Genomic DNA, 19,171 nt, shown 5'->3' on the forward strand with positions numbered 1-19,171 from the left:
TTTAGTCAGGTAATCCAGTAAGTTTTTGTACCCGTTGTCTAGTACCAGTTGGCTTATGTACCTAGCGGATAAGCTATTTCAATTTCTTTTTAAATAAATACTGTTTTCATTGAACCCTGATTTGCGGCTATTAAATCCGAAATGAGTAGTAACATGTGGGTTATCTGCAACACTGTGATTTTTATTTTTTCCGGTGATGGAATCGAGCATTCATTTGCATAAACATTGGTATCTTGCATAAGGGGCATTTGATTTTCACATCATAAACTAATTGCTTTGAGAAACGTAATTTGGAAGTCCAGCTTAAACTGGTAGTTTTTGATATGCGCACTGGTAACCGTTTTTCTGGTTGAAATCATGTGAAGTGTGCAGTGGTTCTGTTCCACTGCTAGCTGGAGTGGGAAGCACAGTGGCATGCTTCCCTTACATGCTCCCTCACTACTGTATACTTGACAGATATTTTACTAACCCAGAGCTGTTATACCTTTCAATTGGCAATGTCATATTCTATCTCAACATGAATTGTCTCGGCACCAGTCTAGTGCTTGAAGACTTTCCCAGAATACTGGCATACAAATGAGTACAATTAGATGTTACCATTCGCAGATGTCTTTTGCTTACAATCCTAAAATGGCGATTTAACCCATTTTCCGTCCCATACATTGTCCGCGTGTATTTCTCCATGGTCCGTGGTGAAGAAACTAGATGTTTGGTAGGTACTTTATGGTAAACTTTGCTTTTTTTTTAAATTATTTGTCATTGTCGATTTTCTGGGAGAGACTTTCATTGTTTAATCATTTTTGCATGAAGATCATTTTAACTAATAAGAAAGACCAAATTATGATGTTAATAAGTGTTATATTATTATGTTCACTTTGCAGGAACTCTCGACACAAGTATCAGGAATCTCACTATTGAGCTCAAACAGCATGATCTCTCCAGGTAAATAGTTTTCAGTGGCTATATTTTGGAATATGCACATGTAATTCTCCCTAGTTATGTTTCCTTTACGTGAAACCGTTTGGTTAAGGATTTGGACATTTACATTTGCCTCACAATAATAATTGTTATTCAATCAGACTTCTATGGAATAAAGCAGAGATTCACATACCTGTTTTTCTGCGCAGGCTACCATTTTAAAATATTTCTAACGAGATTGTTATGACATTTAATGTATTCCCATCAGAAGTATAACATGCATTAATTGGCGTTATTGTATGTTGTTAGGACTTCACCACACTAAGATGATAGTCTGATATCAAGTATTTCACAAATACCCAATGTTACGGTTTCTAAAATATTACAAAATGCATTTCCATCCCGATATCTGAGATAAAAATACATATAGTACAGCAGTGATTTGCAATGCTGCTGTCTGACAGAGAGACCGTGCACAGAAGTGACAATAATTGGTCTTCCGTGCATTGTTCATCTCCAGGCAAAAAGGGGGTGGGAATGTGACCATCATGTATGCTCTCTCCTTGTGTGGCTCCCCTGAATCATTTCGCCCTGCAAGTGAAGGCAATGTGCCAGCATATCCCTTCAATATGGAACAGCATTTTGTGGGAGATGACAGTGGCATAAACCTCTCATTTTAATGGAGTTAGAAATATAGGGATATATATATCTAATATACTTTAACCAATAATGATTCCGTATATAACACTTGCTTTGTTACCTACGTTTGACTTGTGATTAGTACCTTTGTAATAATGACATGGATGGTTAAAACATGTAGCATTCAAGATACCAACTGTTTTTTAAGAATAAGGCTGTAATCCTAATGAGCCTCAAACTGTTCCTTCAAAAATGACTTTCCTGCAGTGCGAATTACTTTATTTTTCAGTGATGTATTGGTGATTGCCATGGTATGTTGAAAACATGTCCTCCTTGTATTAAATTTCAATCTGAAATGTAATTTGGTGCTTCCCTTAGGTTTGTTTCTTAAAGGCTGTGAAAGCTTCTCCCGCAAGCGTATAGTTACTAAAGTGACATTTGGGTTGTTCGGGACAGGCTCTAACAAAGCCAGTGGTAGGGATGTCGCCGCCCTAGGCAAAGTATTTTGCCACCTGTTTGTCAACTGAGAAATATGTACTGCCTCAAAATAATTGAAAGTCACTTTAGGTTTCAAATTCCTGCGTTTGATTGCTTTGGCACCACCTGGCCCCAAGGACCTGACATACTTCTTTGCTGAGAGATGCCAGTGACATCATTGCATAATGCACTATTTGCTTTCACTAGCAGATTGTTCTTCCTCATTAAGAGGAAACAGTTTGCCGCTGAGCCCTCCCATCCCCTGCACAGCTTAATGCCAGAATACTGGCCAAGAAAACTTTTTACAGTAAACACACTGATTATTCCAAAAACTTTTCATATAGTTCATATAAAACAAATGACTTGTCTTTAATTTTTCAATGTTTAGAATCGATGTTAAATACAATGATACAGTTGATGCTCAACGCATTTCAGGGAATACATCTCCTTCTTCAGGAGCAAAGCTGTAGATAGTAAACAGAAAAACTTTTTCTTCTGTAACACATTGTATACAATGATTTCAAATTAACCGTCACCACCACATCAGTTATTAGTGAACAAACCAACGTGCCAAGGGTTCACAGCCTAGTGTGCCACCACCAGAGTCATCCATGGGTTCACAATCAACGGCATTCTGTTCAGAGAAAAATATCAAGCAGAGTCTGCTGAGTCTTGCAGTTGTCAGAAGTTGTTTGGGCGATCGCCGGTGCAGCAGTCTTTTCTTGCTGCCTATTGTGAGGAGGTTAAAAATACAGGTGAGGCACGGAGCTCTGCGGAGTCTGTTGAATTTTCCAGTTGTCAGCAGTTGTTTTGGCGATCCCTGGTGCAGCAGTCTTTTCTTGCTGCCTATTGTGAGGGGGGGAGGTTGAAAACACTGGTGAGGCACGGAGCGCCGCAGAGTCTGCTGAGTCTTGCAGTTGTCAGCGGTTGTTTTGGCGATCCCTGGCGCAGCAGTCTTTTCTTGCTTCCTATTTTGAGGAGGAGGTTAAAAACACTGGTGAGGCACAGAGCACTGCTGAGCCTTACAGTTGTCAGCAGTTGTTTGCCGATGTCTGGTGCAGCAGTCTTTTCTTGCTGCCTATTGTGAGGAGGAGGAGGATAAAATTCCTGGTGAGGTGCGGAGTGCCGCAGAGTCTGCTGAATCTTGCAGTTGTTTTGGCGATCCCTGGAACAGAAGTCTTTTCTTCCTGCCTGTTGTGAGGAGGAGGAGGTGGTTAAAAACACTGGTGAGGCGCAAAGCTCTGCAGAATCTGCTGAGTCTTGCAGTTGTCAGCAGTTTGCGGGAGGTGGTGGTGGCTAGCATCTGTGACTTGATCTGGTCTCTGTGGTTAGTTAAGAACACAAAATGACAGAGCCAGAGGGAGAAACAGCACGAGGACGAACAAGGCCCCTGATGCGCATCCAAGGTGAGAAAACCCCCCGCTTGCCTCCTCTCGAATTGAGGAACCCACCTTCTCCCCTTTCATGGTACTGGACAAGGTGGGAAAACTCCTCCCCCTCATCACCTCCCTTTTTTTGTTTTTTGCCACAGAGCCCCTAATGTCCAGTTTAGACATTACCAACGAGGAGATGTTGAGAGTGAAGAATGAGAACCTGTCCCCCAATACCTCTCTGGTACCTCTCCGGTCTCTGATTATATGATAAGGACTGAAAATACAAATTGTAAAGCACCCGACTTACACACAACAAGCGAGCATAATCATCCCGGTAATCTACCTTTGTCTTCAGTGAGAGCAGTTAAAATTTAAATAGCTCACCAAAGGGTGAGGGGGGGAACGCAAAGACTTTGAACGTTTGGAGACGGGTGAGTTAACCACAGTGGTTCCCGGAGAGGATCCCTCGCTAATGGACAAAGCTGCTTTAACCCCCCAGTAGCGCTCTACAGGCAAAAGCCTTGGGGAAGACCGGGGAGGGAGGCCCGAGAACCCAGAAGATTTTATCAAGCTCCATGTCTGCGTTGACCTTGTCACAGGACATTGTGCTTATTCAAGCGTCCCTCAACAGTAAGGCAAACTGGAAAATGAACAATCACCCATCACAGGTGTCGGATGTCCTAAAAGAACTTGCCTCCCCCATCACTCAAGGGAGACTAAATAAAATGAACCTTTCACCCCCGTCCCCTAAGGGGGTGTTTGCACTGAAAGGTGATATAGCTGCTAATGATAGTCCTGGTGAGAGGGCTGCAGTGGAGCACCACAAGGCTAACTCATTGCCTCTGGAGATGACTATACCTGCAGCAAATCAATCCTATGCGATCGCCCCTATTGTCTGCAATCCCGCTAGATTCTACGGAGGACTCGCATGCTTCGACTCATAATGACATGGTTTTTTCCCCAGACATTCAGTCTCAGAGACCACAAGCAGGAGGTCCAATGATGACGCAAATTCAATTGCTGATCATGTCGGCATTATCAATCTCTATGGCTCCCTTCATCAAACTGTACAAATCTATAAATGAGGATTTTAAAGACCAAGCAACTCTCCTTGCAATGGTCCATTCCAAACTGATCAACCTAGAAGCATTCTCTAAGAAAGTTCAAGCCAGGCTTGATTACGAAGCCGAACAATCCAACAAATGGCAAAATAGATTATGCGATATGGCAAGTGTAGATCAGCCTGATAAAATGGCAATGATGGAAGCGATCATGGACTCTCAAAAATGGGGCAGAAGATCTACTGACCTGAGAGAGAAGCGAGTCACAAGTTGGGATGGCAATCGGAATAGAGCTTTGTTGAGAAGAATGCCTGAGGAGGGAAACAATCATCTCCCGAAATCCCAAACGAACCGACTGAAAAAAATGGAAACCATAACCAGGAAGTTGAAGACATTGCCTCAAGCAAACTGAAAGCCCTGTTATCAGAGGGCTCCTCGTCTTTGATACCTGAAGGGTCTGATCAGGCACCTAGAGGTAGAACAGCCAACATTGAGGCCATAGACCCAATCCAGGGTTGAGTATTGGGAGACTGTGTCGTAAATGAGGTCCAACAAGGATCTATAGGAGCACCTTCAGTGAAGGAGTCTGGATTGCTGACTAGCAATTCAGACATGCCAGACTCCAATTACTCAATTTTTAACAAAAAGCGGAAACCTATGCGACTAGGTGCATTAATTCAGTGAAAAAAAATCAAAAAACCTGCTTCCCAGAAAGAAAGTATAGTCCAACGCCTCCAGAACCTTTATACAAAACTTGAAGTCACTACAAGTCTCGTCTAATACGACCAGTATTCTGAGGAGTGAGGAAGCAAATCAAAGAGACAAGCCTATCTTACCTGTGAAAGGACCATGTGCTCATTCAGGCCACCTCAATTCGAAAGATGTGAGAGCTAGAAGCCCTGATAGTGACGATAATGAATCTGTTTCCTCTGTGGAATTCTCGGTATACTCAATTGAATCGTCTGAGGACACCCTCCAAAGGAATCGGAACCAGGAGGAGGTCCAAATCCAGGAAGTGGCTATTGGGAAATTATCCCACGCTCATTTTCCGGTATCGAAATTGAAACAGGCTAACCTGTCCAATTTAGGAGAAGAGAAGTTCATGACTCTAGCGCAGTGCAGGCTACTAGTGGAAAAAAAACTGGTGATCAAGGACTCACCTGTGTTTATTACAGTGAACATCAATAAGCGTGGACTCAGGAAAGAGGCCCTGAAACATGAAAGAAACAAAGTGGAGGCTATAACTATTTATCTAGAATGCTGAACCCAAGCGAGCAATGGCCTCATACTAAACAAAAACAAGGTTATGATCTTACTGCACCACATACCGGAACTATGCTCAATATCCTCAAAGGACTTCCTCGTAATAGAGTTCATAAAAGAAGCCAGAACTGACTGGGTGCTGCTACATGTGAGATCAGGTCTATCGAAAAAATGCTTGGGGAAGCTGCCTCCTCATTTTGGTCATTGGAATTCGAGCTAATGCAAGATTTAACCTATGAAGATTCTCACTGTGAATCAATGCGCAAACAGGGAGACAACCTAGGGAGAGCCCAGAATGCTAATCGGGTCCACTCCAAGGCTCGTAAATCAGAGAGGGAAGATAGTATGAACCTCGGTAAAATTTCCACCTAAGCAGCAGCGATGTTAAGCAAACAGGATCTGCCGCTGAAAATCACTTTCTTTAGGAGGTCTAAAGAAGTAAGAACAGTCGAGTATGACAACTCCCATAGCATGTCTCCATCAAATGACGAAGATTGGTCATGGATACAGGCCGTACTGGCACCTTCTACCAACCATTAGCGCACAAGGAGCAGCGTAAGGACACAACTAGGGATTGGATCATGGAACACCAGGGGATTCACCCATTTTATGAATAAAATGGATTGGTCCCAATTTGACATTTCATTTTTTCAAGAAACATGGCTGTGCGAAACTCTCCTGTGAGAAGGGTATATTTCACTTTTGAATCCAGCCACAAAGGGTCTGAAGTGTAGGCCATCCTCTGGCCTATTGACACTCATTAAAAGGAATAAGTCAGTGAAAATCTTGAAACACAGCACTCCCACCCCTTGGGTGCAAATAGTGACAGCTCAATGGACACATGCTGATTTGATGGAGCCTGTAGTGACTGTTTTTATTCATTTGTAATGGAACCCTGCCAAAGTGGGATGTGATCTATTTATGAGTGGTGTGACTGAGGCAATTGACGATGCCAGGGTAGAGAGGGAAGATCGGTTTATTGTACTGGTTGGGGGCTTAAACAGCATATGTGTGAATCTTGAAATGCCTGCCCACTTGGGGGAAAAGTCAATTTCCGCTGGTAGACTAAGAACAAAGGACAATATTTGATTATTGCTTTGTTTTCCTGCATTGCTCAACAAGATGTAGATTCACTGGTAATCATGGAGATGGAGTCTAGCGATCATTCTGTCTTGAAAATAAGCTGGGCCTGCCCTTTTTCGAGCAAAGCGTGAAACTAAATTTTTGGTTACTGCGATCTCCCATGGTCGGAATAGAATTCTCCTAATCCCTCAGGATGTCTTAGACATAACATCAACCCGAAACCCAAGATTTGAAGCAAATAACAAGCCTTTAAATTATGTTCCCCTACTAGCTAAATATGAGCATGCAGTCCACTATGGACACAGACCTGATTTTGTCCGGAAACATAGATTTAACAGCAAACTGGTGAAAGAACGAAAGAGGTATAGATCCGATCTGAAGGCCTTAAAATATATGCCTCTGATCAGTCGAGAAGAAAATAAACCGCAGCAGCAATATAAAAACTAGCTACGTAGTTTCAGAGCAGAACGCATGCAAGAGGATGGGGAGAACATGCTCGAAATACTGAGTAAAAAGAATTCCAGATAACATAGCAATGGATTAATAAAGTGGGAACTTATCAGGAAGCCTTACAAACCCAAATGGTTGATGAACAAAAATGGATAGACCATTTTGAATTACTAATAAATTGATTAATTCTCCTATACGTCTGCCCTCAAAGTCCACTCAATGGAGTTAGACAAACAGGAAATTCTAGAGGCAATTTTAAAACTAAGTACCTCTCGGACTTCCGGCCCTGATGGCCTGTCGAACTATGAATTAAAGCAGGCTCCTAAGGAGTGGTCAGAATTTACCTACATCCTATTTTCTCAAGTATTGAGAGAAAAACAAATTCCCTCAACCTGGAAAAAGGCGATGATTATACCCATTTTTAAAAAAGGGTTAAGAACAGAACTGCGTAACTATTGACTGATAGCCCTACTCAATTGTTTGGGAAAAATCTTTACTTTCATTATATTATAACGCCTGGCAAAATGGGCTAGTGATTCAGGGCATCAAGATCCCCGGCAAACAGGCTTTGTCAAGGGCATAGGTACTAGTCTGAATGTATTCCTGTTGAACTTTCTCAAGCTCTAAGCCATTAAAGGAAAGAGCAAGCTTTATATTGCCTTTGTGGACTTGGATCAGGCTTTTGACAGTGTCAATCGGCAACGCTGGTGGTCCAAGTTGAGGGACTGGAACTGCCCTGAGGACCTACTGGAGCCAATGGAGGCACTTTACACTGATACAACCATGCAGGTCTGCCTGAATTGTCAAGGGCTTTTATCTGAGGCAATCAAGGTTAATAGGAGACTAAAGCAGGGTTGTGCTTTGGCGCCCATCCTCTTTAATCTTTATATCTCTGATATGGAAGCAACTCAAAATATGGTACGTGGTTTTCCGCCCAAGATCAATGGGAGACCGATACCGTGGATTGTATATGTGGATGACCTGCATCTGAATGACAGAACGCCAATAGGACTACAAAGGCGCCTAGATGCCCTACAGTCCTATATGATCGAAAAATGATTTAAGAGTCAATGTAAAAAAATCAAAGCTTGTGTTTAATCAGGGAAAAACAGCGAAAGAAAATCCTAGATTCTGATGGCAATCAAATAATGTATTGACTGGATCATCTATCTAGGAGTCTGGGCCAACCAGAGTGTGACAGAAACTCCCTGGGCCAATTTATTAAGATCTAAAGTAAAAAATCTAACCGCCCAGGGTATGATCCTGCATCAGAGATTTGGCAAGTTTTCCATGGCCCCTCTGATCACCTTCTATAACCAAAAGGTAATTCCTATCCTTTTGTATGGGGCCGAATCATGTTTAAACCTAACATGGCAAATAAGGGGAAATCCTGGAAGGAGCTTTTTGGAAGCAAATTCTACGGGTTCCGAAGAGCCTACCTATGGCATGTATTCATTTTGAACAAGGCCTATTGTCTCTTTACTCAATATCCCTGTGGAAATCTCTATTCCTCTTTTGTAAAACCTTGTTGGCTCATAGGGTTCCCCAACTGACCATCTTGGGTGATAATGATTTGTTGATAAATACTGCGTACAAGGTGAAATGTATGAACTGCCTGACAGACCTGGATTCCTCAGCCTTGATTTTAATATCCAATCCTGCACTGATAAAAAATAAACTTTGTCAACAGGACTGGATATTGAATCAGGTAAAAAGGAATACCTTGGTACTGATTAAAAATGATGCTCTCGAATGTAGGTCTTTAATGCATGTCCCTAAATATTTGAAGAAATTCCCTTGCCCGATCACTAGAGGGAATTTCCTGAGACTGTGCTTAAGTCTATATCCTACACGAGAGATGTTAGTTGTTTGGAAACAACTGATTGAGATGCAGACGACCTGCAGATTCTGTTTGAAAGCCACTGAAACGGAATTACTAAAACATCTACTAACCAGTTGTGTAGACTTGACTGATCGCCGTACCCTGTTCTTGGGATCCACCATCGCATTGGCTCCAAAACATCTGTAGATGAATGATGGTTAAAATTCTTAATGGGGGAAAATCATCTGTTAGTTTTTGCACTTGTTAAGTTCCTGAATGGAATTGTTATTGAGAGATAGTGATGAATGTATCTACTAAATGGGGAGCCAGTCAAAGAGGAATGGGAAGCTTCTATGAGAACTATTGTTGGCTGGCTTTGGGGATTCCATGCTTTTTTCTCTTTTTTTCTTTTTTATATATGAATGCATGGAAAGTCTTTTTTGTTAAAGATTTGAAATAAACTAATACAAAAAATATATATATTTTATACTTGTATAAGAGGGCTAAACTTTCTTAGTGGAAGACTGCACGCCTTATATAGATCCCGTTAATTCGATTTTAGTACTCGGATCTTTGATCCCATACAAGAGTCGGAACAGAGGGCAATGCTGTTTACTCCTCAAATAGAACTCGCATGAGAAAGGATTAAAGGTGGGCGTTTACCCCTCAGTTGGCAGTGGATTCTGCCTCTTAATTATTCCTATCATATGTTTATATTTATCTTTGTATTTTAGTGCTCCTGAAAAATAGAGACTGAGCCTCGATACGTTAGTGACCATTGGGCCACGGAAGTACTTGCATCATTGGTTTCCATTGCCAAGACATTGGTAATAGGTATGTTTCAACATAGGCCTTTCTAACATTGGTGCACCTATTTGAGTCCGAAATCCAGGTGATTTATACACACCACGAGTCATTAGATGGCAGAAATCTAATTAGGAGATATTTGGTTTGGACCACGGGTGTCAATGGGATTAAAAAGCTGGATTCTTTATTGATATTTTTCTCTTTGAACAGAATGCCATTGATTGTGAACCCATGAATGACTCTGGTGGTGGAACACTAGTCTGTGAACCCTTGGCATGTTGGTTTGTTTACTAATAACTGATGTGGTGCTGACAGTTAATTTGAAATAATTGTATAAAATGTATTATATAAGAAACTGTTATCTGTTTACTATCTACAGCTTAACTCCTGAAGTAGAGGATTTATTCCCCTAAATGCGTTGAGCATCGACTGTATCGTTGTATTTAACATTGACTGTGAAGATTGAAAGATTAAAGATAAATCATTTGTTTTATCTGAACTATATGAAACGTTTTTGAAGTAATCGGTGTGTTGACTGTAATAAGTGCTCTTAAATGATTGGGCGAATGCCCAAAAGAACAAACTGTGTGAGATTGCTTGTACAGAAGAAGAGTTGCTGCAAAACCCTCTCAGAATTAAGACAAAAATGGAATGCCAAGACTGGATTGACACAAATGCGAAAGCAGCTTCAAACAAACTGCTAAATCACCTACCGATGACTTTTAATAAACTAAAAGAGCCTATGGCATACTGTGCAAAATACCCAAGCAAACCTTTAAGGAAAATCGTAATGAAAGCCGGAGCAGGGCACCCACGGAGGACACCAGATGCCCAGCCTTGACCACCACGAAATACGGTAAGCGTTGATGCCACTAGCACAACCTTACGAAAATCGGGTGCATAGCACTCTTTTTACTCGAGCCGATCACACATTGAATCCGATTCCCAGAAAAGAAAAAAAAACGCATTTTATTTTCTCAAAATGCTATTTTGAGCCCCCGCCGCCATTGTGGTACACGAGGTACCTGGCTCTTCCAAGATGGCCGACCGCCTGCTGCATACAACCTCTTCAACCTAAGCAGGCCCCCCTGAGGCCAGCTGATTGGTCACCAGGCCCATATTGCATCTCATTGGCCGCCGGCAGGCGAAGCCGGCCCTCTCCCTCCAAGGCCCTCGGGAGGCAAGGCCAGCTCCTGTTTTGAGCCTGTTTTGCCGGGGTTGCCGCCTTGCCAGCCCTCCGGACTTCTCAGACTGGTCCATCACCTAGTCCCACTCTTCTGAGGTATTGATGGGCTGACAACTACCCCTCCTGCCTTCAAAACTGTAAGAGTTTGCACGCTTTTTGAACTATCTGCATATTGCATCTCACCCACCCATCTACTCACCTTGTTTGGATGCTCCCCTGACCTTTGAATACGACTTCAGTTACATGTATTACCCGATTAACCATCCCTTTGTTGACTCTGCCTGCACGCAGTCCTCTTAGAGAGCCCTGCTATATTGCTTGACTTATTTTGCCAGCAGTTGCTCCACGTGTACTTATGCCTACTGCACTGCTGTGTCTGCTTGTATGCTCCCCTCTCATGTGCCCTGATGCACCTGTCTCAAAAATGCAAGTTGATTAGTGCCATGCCTCTGGTCGCCCACAGAGCACACCTGATTAACCTGCGTTGTGCCCTTTGGTCGCCTACAGACCTCATCTGACTGATGTGTTGTGCCCTATGGTCGCCATTAGACTACCTTTAACCTATGCTGAGCCCTGTGTTGTGCCCTATGTTCGCCATTAGACCACATTTAACCTATGCTGAACCCTGTGTTGTGCCCTATGGTCGCCATTAGACCACATTTAACCTATGCTGAGCCCTGTGTTGTGCCCTATGGTCGCCATTAGACTACCTTTAACCTATGCTGAGCCCTGTGTTGTGCCCTATGGTCGCCATTAGACCACATTTAACCTATGCTGAGCCCTGTGTTGTGCCCTATGGTCGCCATTAGACCACATTAAACCTATGTTGAGCCCTGTGTTGTGCCCTATGGTCGCCAATAGACCACATTTAACCTATGCTGAGCCCTGTGTTGTGCCCTATGGTCGCCATTAGACCACATTTAACCTATGCTGAGCCCTGTGTTTTGCCCTATGGTCGCCATTAGACCACATTTAACCTATGCTGAGCCCTGTGTTGTGCCCTATGGTCGCCATTAGACCACATTTAACCTATGCTGAGCCCTGCCCCGCACCCTGCTGCGCCCTTATTAGTGAATGTCTCACCTAGCCTAGATGTGCCTTACTACTGAATGGCCCACTTGTGCCTTGTTAGTGAATGCCCTGTTAGTGAATGCCTCACCCAGCCTATATGTGCCTTGTTAGTGAATGCCTCACCTAGCCTATATGTGCCTTGCTACTGAATTGCCCATTTGTGCCTTGTTAGCGAATGCTTCACCTAGCCTAGATGTGCCTTGCTACTGAATTGCCCATTTGTGCCTTGTTAGTGAATGCCCCACCTAGCCTATATGTGCCTCGCTACTGAATGCCCACATGCTCCTTGACACTGAATGACCATTCGTGCCTCGATAGTGAACGCCCTATCCTGCCTATAGTCGTAAGCACCCACGCGCACATATCTGTACCATCGAAAAATGCTGTATCCATTATTGCACTACAGCATTATAGCTGTTACTCTAAGTTTTATCACCATGACCCAAATCCTCACGGCATCTCCTGCCTCGGTACCAGACCTGATCCCACATTTGCTGCCCAACATAGTGACTAATATCCCTACCAACTCTCCACCAAATAATATTAGTGCTAGAGGTGAAAACTTCACCTCCCTCCCATGCACCTTACCAGACAGAAATCTTAAACTTCGCGCAAGACTCACACAACTTTATGAACCACCTAGAGGAACCTTACCACCAACCAACCCAAAAACAAATTACCTACAAAAATCACACCAGACGGTAACAACAAATGCCACTACAATCAAAAAACAAAAGTTCAAGACCTCAGACACCAACCTAACTACCCCTAGCCAAGCAAACATGCCTAAAGAGACGCTAGTACTCAAAGGAGCACTCCTTAACGTGAGATCCCTTGTCGCCCATGCCCTTGACATAGCTGACCTCATTACAGAACACAACCTGGACTTCATGGCAGTAACCGAGACCTGGCTACATAACGCAGCCGGACCTTCATTAATGCTAGCCATTCCAGAAGGCTACACCATAACAAGACAAGATAGGGATGGCACACGAGGTGGTGGAATTGCCATCATCTCCAAATTGAGCCTCTCTCTCAGAACATCCCCTCCTCAAATCTTACAATCTTGTGAAAATATCTTGGTTAAATTCCAGATAAATAATACACAAACCCTCACCATCCACTTAATTTATAGACCCCCAGGTCCTCTCGGCACCTTTGACGAGGACTTGCATAGCCTATATACCAACAACCTTAAACCCACCTCCCAGCTTCTATTATTAGGAGATTTTAACCTTGGCTTTAATGACCCTATGGACAAACAAGCCTTAGACATAGCCAATACCATCAATGCTTCAGGCCTATCTCAGAAAGTTAACAGACCCACTCACTCCAAAGGGAGAACACTAGACTGGATAGCAGATTGCAACTGCACAGCCTCCATCACCTCCATCTCTCCTCAAGCATGGACAGATCACTCTCTCATCACCTTTAACCTATCTACAGCCAGACCCTCTCCGACGGTCCCATTGCTAGCACCTCCTTGTCTAACCAGAAACAAAAAAAGCATTATAGCGGAAAAAGTCATCCCCGCCATCCTACCCACGCTAAACGCTCTATCTGACAATCTAGACCCCAGTACTCTAGTTGAAGAATATAACAAGATTATGCTCAGCACACTGGACAAAATCGCCCCGCTCAAACTTAGAAAAAGCAAACCTAAAGCACACCTTAACAAATGGTTCACGCCTCAACTAAGAGATTTACGACTCCTAAAAAGAAAAAGTGAAAATTCTTGGAGACTATGTCCCTCTATCGAAAATAAAGCAAAACTATCCTCTATCTCCTCTCACTTTAAAAAAGAAGTGAACCTTGCCAAAAAGAACTCCTATAATGAACCTATCACTAACTCTAATTCTAGCATGAGAGAACTCTTCGCCATACTGAAAGAACTAGAGTCACCAATAGTCACACCAGATTTAGTCACCAAGGATAAGACCTGGTGCACAGACATTCAAAATGCGCTAGCAAATAAAATCAATACACTTCAAACCAAAATACAACAAAAAAAGATATGCTCAATCTTCAGCACCCCCCTAACACCTCTACACATAGCATCTCACCAGAGGCAAACAACAAATTTCACTTTTCAAAAACTTCCCCACTAGAAGTAGAAAAAATCATTCTTTCTCTCAAACCATCTAACTGCAAGGGCGATACCTGCCCAGCACAGTTAATAAAAGACGCTGCTAGAGACCTCTCACCATTTATTTCTAAATTAATCAATGCCTCCTTCACATCAGGCATTATCCCAGCCAACCTAAAACATTCCTGGGTGCTCCCACTTCTCAAAAAACAGACCTTAGACCCACTTATCCCTACCAACTATCGCCCTATTACCACTGTGCCATTCCTCCTCAAAATACTGGACAGAGCCGCCTATATTCAGATACAAAAACACCTTGACTTGTATAAGCTTCTAGGAGCAAGACAATCTGGTTTCCGTCCACTTCATGGAACGGAAACCGCCTTGATTGATTTAAAGACTCAGGTCGACGAGCTGAGAGATGGAGGAGGAACAGCACTCCTGCTCCTACTTGATCTCTCAGCAGCATTCGACTTGGTCGATCACAAGGTACTCTGTAAACACCTGGATTCTGCTGCCCACTTCTCTCCTGAGGCCATCAAGTGGCTAGAATCTTTCCTAAGCGAAAGAACTATGAGAGTATTTTCCCCTTCGGCCGCAGCTGACCCTACCCCGATATCATGTAACGTTCCCCAGGGTTCCTGTGTCTCGCCTACCCTATACAATATCTTCACCAAACCCTTGTTCGATGATCTGGACCTTCTGGGTATCACCTACACTAACTATGCAGATGATACACAGATTCTCCTCCCGCTTTCTGGGGATCATAGGAAGGACTCGGAATTGGTGAACAGGGTATATCTCATTGTTCAAGCATGGATGGCCACACATGGCCTGTGCTTGAACGACGACAAGCCGAGTTGATAATCCTGGGAACACAGAAGAACACCAAAAAATTAACTCAGGAATTCTCTTCCTTCAATATTGATGGAAACCTTATTAGGGTCTCCAAGGAAGTAAAAACCCTCGGTTTCTACTTGGATTCTACACTATCATTCGATAAACAACTTAAATCCTTGGCTTCCACCACTGCCTACAACTGCAAACTGATAAGAGCAGGCAAGCCTTTCCTCTCTAACAACAGTTGCATGATCTTGGCTAGAGCACTTATCCTCTCCAGGATCGACTACTGTAATGCCCTTTACAGTGGCGCCAACAAATCAACCATCCAGAAACTACAAACACTCCAAAACAATGCTTTGCGAGCCGCACTGGGCATAAATAAAAGGGCACACATTTCCACCATCAGACGTCAACACAAATGGCTATCTACTAACCATAAAATTCAATTAAAAATGATCTCCTTGACACACAAAGCTCTTAACAACGCTGCCCCAAGCTACCTCACGAACAAAATACCAAAAAAAACCTCCATCAGACCAATGAGAACTACTAACACTAACTGTCTGGTAGTACCTAGATTTAAACTAACCACGGTGGGTGGGAATAGTTTCCCTGTGAAGGCGGCCAAAACCTGGAATCTATTACCTAACAATCTAGGAGCAGATCAGCCGTACCCACTATTCAGGCGGAATGCCATCCAATATCTTATCTCCAACGACCACTAGACACAGGTTTATAGTATTCTCAGACCTGACACTGGTCCCTCTCCTCTGACTTACGACATGCCTTACGACATGTCGACCTCTCCTCTGTCTTACGACATTATGCGTACCATCCTCTATGGAACTCATCGACTTGCACGACGATGGTCCTGCATATTTGAATACTATTACTGTATCCTGTATAATTTGTATAACTTGCATAATATCTATAATATCCATTACTGTATCTTGTATAATATGTATAACTTTCACTGTATCCTGTATAATCTGCAACGATGTAAGCTTCGCATTATCCTACCTGCTGCTCCCTTCTACCTATGGGTCTGGAGCGCATTAGAAATAAAACAAACAAACAAACAAACATGTCTTAACCTGCTCCCTACCTGGGAAATGCTAGCAATAAAGGCAGCAACTGATGAAAAGACCTGCAGACTTTGCAAAGATCCACAAAAGACAGAAACGATTAGACATCTTTTGATGAGATGTCCTGCAATGAACCAGGAAAGGAAAGCTTTTTTCAACCCTCTGCTTCTAAACTCTTTCGTAAACGATGAAGAAATATGGTGGAACCGTCTTATTACAGGAGCGCAAACCAGATGGACAATAGCGACGGCTAAACCTCCGAGCATTGATATGGACAAGTTAAAACCATATGCAACCCCTTTGCAACCTCCACCAGAAAACTTAGTGGAATAGAAGACTCTTTCCTTTCCAGTCTTGATCATTAGACACTGTTTTACTTCACGATTTTGTTTTTCCTGTTGAAAGCGTTCTTGTAAAAATCTAATATGATTATATGCAAGTAATAAAAAATAAAATAAAAAAATAAGTGTTCTTAGCCAGTATTCTGGCATTAAGGTGTGCAGGGGACGGGAGGGCTCATAGATTGGGCTCTTTTTTTCTAGATATTTATATTTACTGCTTTGTGTCAGGGCGGTTATTCCTCCCCTGCACCCAAGTTATAGAAAACTCAGCATATTGAGTAGGTAGCATGAGAGTGATACAAATGTTTTACATATTGAGTGCACTGTAGCGCTTTGCATTGTCTCTCCTCTCTTCCTTACCCATCATGTGTCCTCTGGCCACTGTCACATTGGCCAGTTGAAACGTAGAAATGCTTTGACTTGTAAATGTGTCTTTAGAATATTTAAATTACAATTAAACCAAAAATAAAAGCGTTCAAAGCTAAACGCCAATACGGGATGATGATATGTCTCTAGTTAAGCAAATAGATTCACTCCCTTAGGTGACCAGTCAACCTGTCGAGGATTTGCAGCTTCATGATGTCTAACTAGTTGCAGACTTTCCACAGACCTGTACTCTGGCGCCAAGCATCCTCTGATAGTTAAACATAAGTTCCTTCTACAAGGACTAGCCACAGGTCCTTTGTCTACTCCTAAGCGGTTCTGGTTTGCCCACCGCTATTTCTCATCAGTTATCATATTCCTGTATAATCAGAATTTCACTAGCATTTCAAGATGGAATCAGGAGTTCTACCTACCACTCTCTGGGTTGCACACTCCACCTCCATGTTCACTGTCATCTCCCTTGACACCCTTGTTCCTACTGGTATCCTCACTAGTCCTCCTCTGTCCTTCCTGCCTAGATCTAATACCTCCCACACATCTTCCTCCTTCCTTGGTTCTTTCCAGCCGCCTTATTCCTTCGTGATCTTAGTGCCAGCTCTTGCAGCTATTACCACTTGCCTCTGGGGTGTCCCCCCCTCCTCATAATACAACCTCCTCTACCAGACTCTCACCGGCTTCCCCTGACGTAACCCCTGCCTCCAGACTTCAGTCATCATCTCCTGCTATAGCCATCACCTACTGATGCTCACCAGCTCTCCCTCCTGTAACCATCTTCTCTAAACGCTCACCATAATTTCCTGATTTAACTACCTCCGCCTGGTGTAACAACCTCTTTCAGATGTTCATCTCATCCTTCTTCTCCTTTGTAACAGCCTCCCCCATACTCTCACCACTTCCTCCTTACTCATTCAGCAGCCTGCTGTCTTCCACTCCAGACCTTGTTCCTAAGTCCAAATTCCTCCACTGCCCACACTAAATAAGTGTGTGGCAGCCTTTTTTATAGAGCTGCAGAACCTTACTCTGGGCTGGACTTTGAGCAACGGTCTGCACATGTGATTGCCATTTTGTTTGGAGGGCTTTGATTGGCCATTGCTTCCAGCCTTCTTTGCACACAGTTGAGGCTCAATGGGCCAGACCATACCTATATCGGGTGTGGCAGCCATCTTGGATTTCCTATGTGTGCTGATAGGGGCTGTGAAGGCTGTGTGAAACTTCATGCTGTACAGGTATGTTCAGCGTTGATATGAGTATGAGAGTCCCTTCTTCTGTTTCAAGCACTTCAATGGTGTTTGAGGATGATGATCGAGTAGGCAGGTCTCCAATCTGTGCAGACGTCATGGGAAGTGTCTTTGCCGACCCATGGGTCAATACAGGGCCCGTGAACCACCTCATTATATATTCTAAGGGCGTATTTGGGTCCCTTATTTTAAAAATGGCATTTCACAGTAACTGTGTCAGACAAATGACAGACCAGGGGGAGTGGGGGAGGTGACACATGGATTCTCCCAACCCCCTGAGTTGCCCCTTGCGAGTCCCCAAGGCATTGCACTTTGTCACAGCACCAGTTACAATTTTTATAAAGAACCTTTGCTGTACTGAATATTCAAGGTCAATATTCAATCCCATTGGAAACCTATGTCGTATCTTTGCCTGTATAGAAAGTACTTTACTCATTTTTGTCAAGAGATCCAGCTTCAAGTATCATATATCGTTTATTTAATATGCATTCAGTAACATGTATTGTATTTAATGTATATATTTAATGTATGCAGTACAGTTAACTTGATACAGACTGTTTGGAACAGCATTGTTTATGCACTTGTAATGTGCTCTGCTTTGTCCTAGCGGTGTAATTTGATTTACAGAAATCTAGTTTAATTTTTGTGTTCATTTGCTGGCTGATTGCCCTGGTTGGGTTACAGAGTTATGCAAGGATATTCCCCACCACCCAGCCCCCCACAGTGTCAATACACTGACTCAGCTCTAGAAATAGGTGGAAGAGGAAGTGAGGCTGCTGATACGAGGCCCCCTCAGGTTGCAAAAATATTGAAAAGGACACAGTGAGACAGGAATTATATGCCATCAATCTCAGATTGCCTTCCTATAGCTGAATATCCACTTTTGACAGTGTAAGAGTGAACAGGAAACCTAAGCACCTCCACAGCCACTTCCAAATACCTGAGTTCATAGACCAGTCGACCCAAACGATGGCATGAGGTGTGACAAAAACAAGCACTTATTCCTAGAGTAGTAGCAAGCGCAATCCCAGCTTGCACACGAGG

The 19,171-nt window shown here is 43.1% G+C and overlaps 1 protein-coding gene across 2 annotated transcripts in view; it reads left to right on the forward strand.

The window, feature by feature from the left end:
- Window positions 1-19,171, forward strand: part of RIPK2 (receptor interacting serine/threonine kinase 2) — a 610,101-nt gene that overhangs the window by 550,749 nt on the left and 40,181 nt on the right. For both annotated transcript variants that reach the window (XM_069621311.1, XM_069621312.1), the window contains one exon: window positions 882-942. In XM_069621311.1, coding sequence (XP_069477412.1) covers window positions 882-942 — 61 coding nt within the window. The remainder of the gene's footprint in view (window positions 1-881; window positions 943-19,171) is intronic.

Source organism: Ambystoma mexicanum, chromosome 5q (genome assembly GCF_040938575.1).
Source record: "Ambystoma mexicanum isolate Mex_15411 chromosome 5q, UKY_AmexF1_1, whole genome shotgun sequence".
Lineage (NCBI taxonomy): Eukaryota > Metazoa > Chordata > Amphibia > Caudata > Ambystomatidae > Ambystoma > Ambystoma mexicanum.